This window comes from Dioscorea cayenensis, chromosome 19 (assembly GCF_009730915.1).
Source record: "Dioscorea cayenensis subsp. rotundata cultivar TDr96_F1 chromosome 19, TDr96_F1_v2_PseudoChromosome.rev07_lg8_w22 25.fasta, whole genome shotgun sequence".
Lineage (NCBI taxonomy): Eukaryota > Viridiplantae > Streptophyta > Magnoliopsida > Dioscoreales > Dioscoreaceae > Dioscorea > Dioscorea cayenensis.
This window is the reverse complement of record NC_052489.1, coordinates 28397476-28408625: the sequence shown is the minus strand read 5'-3', so window position 1 is coordinate 28408625 and position 11150 is coordinate 28397476. Positions and strand designations below refer to the sequence as shown.

Genomic DNA, 11150 nt, shown 5'->3' with positions numbered 1-11150 from the left:
TCGCTGTTGTTTCACTTCACTTTTTACCCCTGCGATTATGAAATTCCATCATTGCCTTAAACCTTTCTGCATACATTTTTATTCTTTTTGCATTCCTTTTTGCATGTACTCATTTTCTTAAAGCAGAGACTCATTTTTTTAACATAGCTCATTTTTTTAAACAAAAGAGCTCATTTCTTTAACAAATGTCGAAAACCTCATTTTTAAACAGAAACCTACGTAAAACCTCATTTCTTAAAGCAGAAAAATTCATTTCTTAAATGCGAAAACATTGATATTTAAGCGAGAATAACCAATATTTACTTGACAAATTAATCCTGGGTATAAAAACCAATTAATCTTGGTCACTTGTACATATTTAAATAGAAACAACGATATTTAAGCACTCTTTTAAAGCGTAAATGCAATATATTAAAGCGAAATATCTATAGTTAAACAAAGACAAAGCAAGCATAAAGATGAGTGATTCTTTTATTATATGGAAATAACGATATTTACATTAAAAAAATTTAATAAGCTTTGTGGGAAAAAAATTTAGGTTAGCATGATTACATTAACAAAAAGAATTTAGGGTTAGCATGAAGAGTAATGACGTGTACTCATTTCTTAAACGGAAAAACTTGTTTTTTTAAACAAAACCCTCATATTTAAACAGTACTCAGTGTTTTTAAATAGAAGCTCATCAGACCCGAGGCGTTATAATTCAAACCCTTGTCACACTTTGCCACAACTTCCCACGCAGAGACAATTTCAGTCGATCCAAATTAACTCTATCAATCACTATTAGATGCTTGGGGGTTTAAAAAATCATTGTATTAAAAAAAAGGGGGTTTTTATAGATATTCAAATTTAAGGAGGAGAATATTTGCATGTTGCAAGCTTTCAAGTTGTTTTTAGCAATTTCCACTAAAAAAACAATTTAAAACAAATAAATAAAAAATTATAAATAGGCCCGCGAATCAATCCCCCTCGTCAGCCATCACCACCTGAAAAAAGCTTCAGAGGTTTCGAGCTGTTCGTATCTTCGCCGGAGACGAAGAGATGTCGCAAGACGAGTTCGGTTTCTATAAAGAAGGAAGAGGCCATGGCTTCCCTTTTGGTTTCGATGGCTTTCTCTCATTGCTTCTTAAACCAAAGGTACTAGTTTTGCCCCACTGATTCTCTCATCTCTTCTTGGTCCTTTATCTCGTTTTCTCTTTCGAATTTGATTGGCAGGACTATTATCAGATTCTCGAGGTTGGTTCTGATGCCAGTGATGAGACTATTCGCTCCAATTTCATCCGCCTTGCTTTGGTTTGTTCTTTGTTTGTTTTTTTTTGTTTTTTTTTGTTTTTAAAAAATATAGTTTTTGGATTTCATGTTCTCAAACCCTAGGGTTTGGTTATGTGTTTGAATTTTTTGAATTTCATTTTGTTTTGTTTTTGTAGAAGTGGCATCCTGATAAGAGGAAGGATGAGGCTGGTGCGACTTCAAGGTTTCAACAGATTAACGAAGCATATCAAGGTACCTGTGCTATGAATTGGGAGTTTTTTTTTTTTTACTTGATTATCTTGGCCTTTATGTTGAAAAGGATGCTTTTTTGCTCAGAAAGTTTGTGCCTTTTCTTTGGATTATAGTGAAGCAAAGCAAATCATGAGAGGAAAAAAATACCCTATTTTCTTAAAAATATGAATTCTATATCATGAGAAATATTTGTATGCTTCACAGCTTTGTTATGTTTATCGAGAAATTCGGCAATTGGTGAGTTAATAGACGACTCTTTTTGGTTGAATGAAGTTTAAAAGATTATTTTTGAATTAAAGTAAATGTGTTTGCTCTTTCATATGTTTTGGCTTTGCTTATCTACTTCATTATATTGTTGGGAAATTATAGCTTTTCTGCAGTTGCTACTAGTAGTTTTAATGAATGTTGATGTGGAAATAGGAAAAATGAAAAATTGGAGAGAAACCGTAATGACTGTGTACCCTATTGTGCATACCTTAATTTTTATCCCTTTCTGTGTGTTTTTCAACCTTGTTGAATTTTTCTCAGTGTTGTCTGTGTTTTCTGAACCTCCGTTTTCATTTATCCTCCCAAAAGGTGAGAGAACGGAATGAGTGCATGTGCTATTAATTATGCTTTATATTCTATTGCTTTTCTTGTTAGAAGTAGATGTAGAGATTTTCAGCAGATTGTCACTGGTTTATATGTTTTCTGAACAGTTCTTAGTGATCCTGTCAAAAGGCAAGAATATGATGCACAGGGGATCAGGAACATCCAGGGCAGCAGTTTAAATGTAAGAATCTCTCTTTTCTTGCATTTCACATTTTAATATATTAGCTTGTGTACTCAGTAGAAAGGGCCTGTATTACTAATAAATACTCTGGTACTAACAGTTTCTACTAGTGGAACTATGAAATAAATAATGTAGGACTGGAAAATCTCTTTTGCTGATTGAATAGAAGTCAATCTGTCTATGAATTGAATAGGGTATATTCGTTTTTAATTAATGTTTGTAACTTAGTATAAACTATAAAGTTGTTGAGGTCTGCCAGTTGCAGCAGTGATCTCTATGTTAAAATACTACTTTATCAGTTACTTGAAATTTTGATCCGAACCAAAGCTGCACTTTTAACAACTTGATCATTTGACAGCATTGGTTAAAACTGTTTGAAAAAGTTTAAATGCCTTGTTCCGAATGACAAAAATAGATGCTTGCGAACTTCAGTTTTTCTAGAATTTCAACTTGTTAAGCATTGTTACCTTAAAATATTCAAAACCCGCCTCTTATAAATATCATTTGTTTCTTGTTAGGAATTTAATCTTGTTTTCTTTTACTGATGAATGCGGCTTCTTGTTTAATTTCAGAATTACCTCAATCGAAACAAGGGAATGATATTGAGCTGCCATGGTCTTGGTACGGGATTTTCAATGTGGTAGATTAGCAGCACACATGTTTCCTGAAATACAATCGATATCGTATCCCACTTTATTCAGATTAGCGTCTTCGATGTAGATAAGCTGTAGCTTTAAGGGTATTGTTACCCGAAAAATGCAGTCATGTAGTTCAAACTAGTGAAGTCACAGTCTTCTTTGTTGTGGCTTTTGTGCTATGCTAGACATCTTTAGGGAATGAAAAAATTTTGGTTTTTCACTTGATTAGTTGTTGATGTTGCTAGTGTCAATTTTTGCAGCTGCATGTCAATATTATGGCACAATCATAGTTTTGCACTTATTTCTTTTGTTGATCTGGTGAAGATTATTGATGAATTATGGGTGGCTTTTAAAGGATCATAGAAATGTTTTCTGATTCAAAGATGAAGAGTTTGGAGTTGATGAATTTTTGATTGATTAATATTAATTAAAATAAATATATGGGTTTTTATATTTTTAATTTGTTGTGATTGTTTATTAAATAATTAAATTACATTAAAAATTTGATGGATGTTAACATATGAAAGAAATTACAATCATAATATTTTATACTCTTTCTTTTTGTTCTTTTTTTTATTTTGCATTTTTCAATTTTTCCCTTTTTCTTTCTTCATATTACACCTCAATTTTATTTACTCCAATTTGCAGAATTTTTATCAATATAATGATATAAAAATAATTATTACTGTAATAAAAAAAGTTAATATTTTTTTTTCCCAACATAGGATCAGTTTGTTCATATTTCTTAATATTATATATATATATATATATATATATATATATATATATCGCTAAACATAGATCTCGCTACGGCAAGTGTGATATACTCAATTAAATATATAAAAAATTTTATTATCATTAAAGATTAACTAATTTAAATCATAATATCGATTATAATTAAAAATACGCTCTAAACTCAATCAACACTCAATTTATGACATTTTTAAATGTTAACGGCTTTATATCATTTTTATTTGAACATCCACGTTTTCGATGTGAAAATCCCACAAAAAATATGGTAAACATCAGATTCAAAATACTACCATGAAAGGTTAATTAACGAATTTATGTAATGAGATTTGTTTACCCATTATGAAATCGATTACTCAGGTTGATGATCATTTCAATGAGAAAAATCCAACAAATATGGTAAATATTAAATCTAAAAATACTATCATAAAAAGGTTAATGGATTTATATAATGAGATCCGATTACATATTATGGGATCAATTACTCGATTGTGGATTGTTTCAATGTGAAATCGACAAATATGATAAGCGGCTCTAAAAGTCAAAAACACCATCATGAAAGGTTAATTAGCTAATTTATATAATATGATCCGATTACCCATCATGAAAGGTTAACCAGTAAGTAATAAATAGTCATTTTCCGACATATGATCGGTTTTGTCCATATTTTTTAATATTATATATAAACATAGATCTCGCTAAGGCAAGCGTGATATAAAATGCTTAATTAAATATATAAAATCTTCTATTATCATTAAAGGTTAATTGATTTAAGTCATAGTATCAATCTTAATTAAAAACACGCTCCAAACTCAATAAACACTCAATTTATGACATCGTTAAATGTTAACGGCTTTTTATCATTATTATTTAAACATCCACATCTCATTGTGAAAATCCCACAAAAAATATGGTAAACATTAGAGCAAAAATACTACCATGAAAGATTAATTAACGAATTTACTTAATGAGATTTGTTTACCCGTCATGAAATCTAATTACTTGATTGAGGTTCATTTCAATGCGAAAATCTAACAAATATGGTAAACATTAAATCTAAAACATTATCATAAAAGGTTAATGGACACATTATGGAATCCAATTACTCAATCGTGGATTGTTTCAATGTGAAAGCACTATCATAAAAGCTTAATTAACGGATTTATATAATAAGATCCGATTACCCATACCCATCATGGATCTGATTACTCGATTACGGATCATTTCAATGTGAAATCCAATAAATATGACAAATGGATTTAAAATTCAAAACACCATTACATAAAGTTAATTAACGGATTTATGTAATGAAATCCGATTACTCATCACGAGATCCAATTACTTACGGATCATTTCAATGAACGGATTTAAAATCCAAAAACACCATCATGGAAAGTTAATTAACGGTTTTTTTGTAATGAGATCCGATTACCCGACATGGGATCCGATTACTGGATTACGGATCCATTAAGTATAACGGATGCATCATCTTGGCACATACTCTCGAAGGTCTTTGTCTTTGGGAGATGGATACAAAACCGAGGGCGTAACGCGTGAGAAAAGAGAGAGAGAGAGCGAGACGGGTGGCATCGCCTAGGGAGGAGAAGCAGAGAGAAGAGGGAGGAGGGAGGAGAACGAGCTAGGGGTTACGTTGTTTAGGGTTTCGTCTTTTGCGATGGACCGTTGGAGCTACGCTGATGGTAACATTGCTCGCATCCTTGACAATCGCCGGACAGATCCTGCTCGAGTAATTCCTTCGACCTGATTGTTTGTTTGTTTTTTTTTTTCTATTGATTTGTTTGTGGTGTTATTTGATTGTTAGATCTTTGTAGGTTGTTATTGGTTGTGATGCGATAGAGTGTGGATTCTGATTATCGGTTACTTTCTAGAAAGTTGCTACCTTTGTTTCATTTTCTACTTTTTTTTTTTAATTGATTATTTGGTGCTACTGTGCGTTTTCTTTTTGTTGGATTTTCATGGATGACAATTGTTTCTATTGACGCTGATGCTCACACAGACCAACAATCCGTGGTTGCTATCTCTGTTCTCTCTCTCTCACACACACTTATAGAGCTATAGAGATATAGAGATATAGATATCATTATTAGTATTATTATTATTTATTGAATTGGCTTTAATGTACCTTTCTGTGTGAGAGACTTTTTATCAAGCTTTTTGGCTGGTTAGCATCTCAAGAACTCTTTTATTCAATTTTTTGTTAATGAGAACCTGAAAAAGGAAAGACGAAATTTTTGTTCAGCAACCTTACTGGTGTTTCCATGCCCCTTCTTGGAGTTTTAAAGGTAAAGGTGATTATCAGCTGAAAAGTGGACACACTTCTCCTCTTTATTTTTCTCAATTTTTTGTTACATATGAATAGTCCATCTTGGTTTAATCTTCTGTCTTCTCTAACAATGTATTTTTAAGACTAACATAAAGAATCTTGATACATATGCAGGGACATAAACCTCAAGTTGCAAAATGCACTCATCTTTTTATACAAAGGCTCACCTTGAAGAAGGAAATGGAGGTATGCTAAATGTGAAAATTGTTCTTGGCTTTTATAGTTTCAATACAGACACTTCCTTTATCTCTCACTATTTCCCCTTGCAAAAACATAAATGATTAATGTTTAGATATTTTTTTGAAGGAAGATTACTTTTATATGGTTCAATACCATATCCCTTGTATCTTGTGTATCATTTTTATGACTTGATAGTATGCTTCCTTTGTGTCTTGTCAGAATTCTTTAAGATTAGGTTGTTACTGGATAGTCAACCATTGTGCTGTTTGTGTGCTAGCGCTGAAAATGTTGGGTATCATGATTTTTGTCAATTTTTTTGACAGTGGTTGATGTATTGTGAATATTGATTGAACTGCCTAATGACTTTGTCAGTTGCTAAAAATATATTTCCTTTTGTAATATGCTTTCATTTGAGTTTTAGTTGGTGCTTAATCTTGTTTGGTTTCATAAGTATATTGCATGAAATATGGATTGAGTTTTCTTATAATGTTTTATTTTGTAGTTTAGCTTTCCATTTTGCATGGTATATGAAGCGGTGCATTGCGGTGATATTTGTTTACATGGCCATTTATTTATTTTTCTTGCTAATACCATCTGTTGACAGGGTCATCAAGGCTGTGTCAATGCATTGGCGTGGAATTCTAAAGGCTCTCTTCTGATTTCTGGATCAGATGATACATGTGTATGTTTATGGAACTTTGCCACCTAGTTATTTTATCCATGTGTTTTCTCTTTGATAAACTTTGAGATTATCTCTTAGTCAGCCATCCTGGTTTGGCTTTTATGGTTGATTATTTGTAATATTCTTCGCTATGCCAAGTGAAGAATAATGACAATGGTTTATGTAAGGAAAGAAACAAAATTTTGAATTTTATTATAACTAGTGTTACATTTTTAATGCTTTTATGATGTCAAAGTTTGAATTCTTACTAGCCCATTGACTACGGAACTGAGGCCACCAAATAGTGATTGACTAAATAAAAGACTGCTTTAATTTTTTTTTTTATATATGGTACATTGTGCTGCCTCAGATTGCTACCTCATTTGTTACATTTTGTCATTACTCCTCTAGGTTTATCATGGTGACTGGTGGCCGACCAACTCTTCTAGTTTAGGGCAATGAAAAACTCCTGTCTTGTTCTCAATTCATCACACAGCTGCACAAGCTCTGGTTCAGTGATTAATTTTGTGATTCTTATTTTAACAAAGATAATTTTTCCTTCAAGTGACGTTGATTTACTTTATGATATCCAGTGAATCCTTTGAAATGTTTTTATGCTGTTTGGGTTTGTGTATGATGTTGCTTCTGGTGAACAAAAGGCTTCTTTAGTTAACTTGGTATTTTAAAGTCTCTATATCTTGGATTCATGCAGTTAAATATATGGAGCTACACCAATGGGGAATCTTGTGCAAAGTATTGACACTGGACACAATGCCAATATATTTTGCACCAAATTTGTTCCAGAGACCTCTGATGAACTTGTTGTATCAGGGGCTGCAGATGCAGAGGTGGGATTCTGGTGTTGCATTTATTGTGGTTAAGTGCTATTTTAGAAAGCAATGTACTAAATTGAAGCTTGTATGTTTGCATCATTATTTTTATCCTTAGGTCCGACTCTTCAATTTGTCTCGCGTGATTGGAGATGCTGTAGAACCATCAGGGGTATTCCAGTGTCATTCAAGGAGAGTTAAGAAGTTAGCTGTAAGGTTTCACCTTGATGCACCAATTATTTCTAGAATTAAGTGGGAGGAATTGACTTTTAAGGACTGGCTTCATTATTTATACTCTTACTCATAAAGTTTTTTTTTTTTAATGTCTAAATATTGATATTCTGAAGATCTCTTGTTTTGTTGCTTGTTGTGCTCAGGTTGAAGTTGGAAACCCAAATGTGGTATGGAGTGCAAGTGAGGATGGGACTTTGAGACAATACGATTTTCGAGAAGGTGTTTCATGCCCTCCTGTTGGATCCACAAATCAAGAATGTCGACATGTACTTGTAAGTCGTAGGGTTTTCGGCTTTATTTTTTGCTTGTATCTTTTTCCACATGCTAATTTAGTCTTAATCAATATGATAGTGAAGTGAAGTCAATATTTCTGCTTGTAATAACTCACAAGCATTGGCTAGTAAGGACATACCACTTCCTGGATGCTATTCATTGTGTGCACTGTGTCAATTATTAAATGAATGCATTTGATGCTGTACTTGTATGTATATTTTAAGGTTTTGACCCAATGGTTGACATTAATCCCTTTGCTTGGTTTATGGAGTTGGTTTATGGAGTTGGTAGGATGACTGCACAATCCTCCTAACCGGTGTTTTACTTACCGTCATCCATGAACTCAATCTTTTCAGTAATATATATAGCTGTATGCTTATATCAGTTATGGTGTGCATTATTGGACAGCTTGATTTACGATGTGGAGCTAAGAAATCACTAGCTGATCCTCCTGGGCATTGTTTACATTTAAAATCATGTGACATAAGCTCCACTCGACCTCATCAAATTCTTGTTGGTGGCAGGTAACTTTGGACAACACTGGCTTAATTCATTGAGTTCATTTTACTTTTTTAATGCATATTCTAATGGATGGCCATCAAATATGTGAATTCTTGCATAGTGATGCATTTGGGCGATTGTATGATAGAAGAATGCTTCCTCCCCTGAGTTCCAGTCAAACAAAGATGAAACTGCCCCCTTGTGTGACTTATTTTTGTCCAGTGCATCTAGCTGAGCGTGTAAGTCTGCCATTCTCTAGCGGCATACCATATTTGTACGTGTTATTTCTGTTGGTAGCTAACTACTATGATATGATGATGCATTTTTTAATATTTTATTCTAACTGGTTTACACATCTCATTGCCATCTTCAAGGCTTCATCTGTCTGTTATGCATATTATGAAGCATAGAAAATTTCATTATTATTTTCCAGTAATTGGTTTAGTTGTTTATACAGGTTTTTACTATTGTCATGCTTTGAATTCTTGCTAGCGTCCGTTCCTGTCTTAGATATTTATTAAATCATAGGTCAATCATTGGGTTATCAGTTTATTCAGTTTTTGCGGATAAAAAAAATTATTACCAACAAAATTCGGATTAAGCGCTATAGGGTCAAAGGAAGGCAGAGGCATTAAACACCATTGAATGCAAATTCCCCATTGACCTTGCAAACAACGAACCAATTCATATGCTCATGAGTAAAGGCCATTTAGTTGGGCACTAAGTGTTGGTAGAGAGTCAGAGATGAAAATTGAAGGATGCTGAGCAGCTTTGATAGAACATACGCTGCTGGAAATTAATATTGACCTTAAGATAAGATTATTCAGTTGCTTTGTTGTGTTGCTACTGCTAATCTAGTGGTGGTTGTGAGTAACCTATTAGTTGGCTAGTTTTTATTTGTATGTTTATATAAGAAAATAACTTGGGAATTGCATTCATTTAAAGAACGATTTGGTTTCATGCAAATTCAGTCCATTGTCATGACCTAAGATTTCTTGTTAGATGGTGAGCATGTGAATCTTGTAGAATGGTTTTCTTGTTTATTCATATGTATATGTAAGTACTTAAATTTTCTTTTTTAAATTTTGTTTGCACCGAGATACTTTATTTTTATTTGGTTGGTTTAACTTTTATGGTTAAACCACATTACATTGACTTGCTTAAATGGAGATAAGCTAAATGCCCTGTCAGGAAACAGTCCAAGACGTGGAACATTCAGTTAAAGGCTGATTATCTTTGTTTGAAGACTTCACCTTGGTTTTTTAGGAGTCTTTGTATATAATCTTGAAAACATCGCTGCCTTAATTTTTGATTGCTTCTGTTTGGAAGTTGGAACCCATGATGTCAAATCGTTATCATACTAATTATCATTTCCCTTTGTTTTTTGTTTTCTTTCTTTTCTCGTGAGAAAAATTTCTTTTCTTTTTCTAGCTACCATAAGCATGAAGGATATCAGACTTTGTTTTATGAACTTTAAATAAACCCATAATATTAACATGTCATGATTTTTTTAACCTGTTTTTTAAATCTTGATTCTTACTTTTAAATTGTTTTGTTTTGTTTCCAGAGAAGGTCAAGTTTGAACTTGACACATGTCACTTTTAGCCCAAATGGAGAAGAGGTGCTCTTGAGTTACAGTGGAGAACATGTATATTTAATGGATGTAGAATGTGGTAAGCTTTGCCCACAAATTTGCAACCTATGGAATGAATACATTCTGAGTTCTATTTGTGTAATTTTGTGACACATGCCTACATATTCTTCTGCTTCTAGGATATATTCTTTTTTCCTTTTTTATTTTGTTTTGTCAAAATTTCTAATTTTAGCTTGTATTATAACTTGAAAAAATAACTAATTGTTTGAATTGGTCCGTAAAATTCTTGACATCACTTTTCATTTCCTAGATTCTATATGGTTAGCATTTTGTTAGAATATGTTTGTCATATCAGGGTGTGCCAAAACAACTCTGTTATTTAAGATTTTGGAAGTGACATTTGTGGTGTCGAGATTCTTTTTGAGAAAATTTGAACTCTGAACTGTTCCTTTGGAGATGATAAATCTCAATGTTGCTTTGTGATTTATGTCCATATTAAACAGAAATTGAACTGTTCCCTGACTGCAAATTGATGTCCTTATTCATTTTTCCAGGTAAGTACAAGTAAATTGGAAATGGCCATGATTGACCACTTATTTCATTGAGGGCATGTGGAAACACTGACTTCTTTGAATAAGTTGATGCTACTACAGTAGTGTTTTCTGCAAATAAAGATCTGTTAGGCTTTTGGCACTAAATGTATTATATTAAAGAAATGCATAACAAGGTTTACATTCATGATTTTTTTATTGTTTTAAGATATTATTAAGGCAGGTTTGTTCTCCTCCTTTTGGAACCAGGGTCTTTGAGCATCTCCTCGCTCCATTTTACTTTTCCATGATGTCTGGGGTGATCTCTATTCAGTAAGAT

General features: G+C 32.7%; 2 protein-coding genes across 3 annotated transcripts; both read left to right on the top strand.

Annotated features, from left to right (window-relative positions):
* Positions 1–968: 968 nt before the first annotated feature.
* LOC120283592 (chaperone protein DnaJ-like) lies at positions 969–3138 on the top strand. Its single transcript, XM_039290299.1, has 5 exons — positions 969–1137; positions 1216–1293; positions 1428–1503; positions 2202–2275; positions 2848–3138. Exons 1-5 carry the CDS (start codon positions 1042–1044, stop codon positions 2917–2919), a joined length of 396 nt encoding a protein of 131 aa, XP_039146233.1. The 5' UTR covers positions 969–1041; the 3' UTR covers positions 2920–3138.
* A 2984-nt stretch (positions 3139–6122) lies between these two features.
* LOC120283591 (WD and tetratricopeptide repeats protein 1-like) lies at positions 6123–10863 on the top strand. Of its 2 annotated transcripts, XM_039290297.1 has the most exons (9): positions 6123–6193; positions 6792–6869; positions 7561–7696; positions 7797–7889; positions 8056–8184; positions 8594–8709; positions 8808–8925; positions 10254–10359; positions 10835–10863. In XM_039290297.1, the coding sequence occupies exons 3-9, from the start codon at positions 7583–7585 to the stop codon at positions 10846–10848; spliced, it is 690 nt and encodes a 229-aa protein (XP_039146231.1). In that variant the 5' UTR covers positions 6123–6193; positions 6792–6869; positions 7561–7582; the 3' UTR covers positions 10849–10863. The 2 variants fall into 2 exon arrangements, with proteins under 2 accessions (XP_039146231.1, XP_039146232.1); XM_039290298.1 differs by lacking the exon at positions 10835–10863 and having other exon boundaries at positions 8808–8960; positions 10254–10353.
* Positions 10864–11150: the final 287 nt, after the last annotated feature.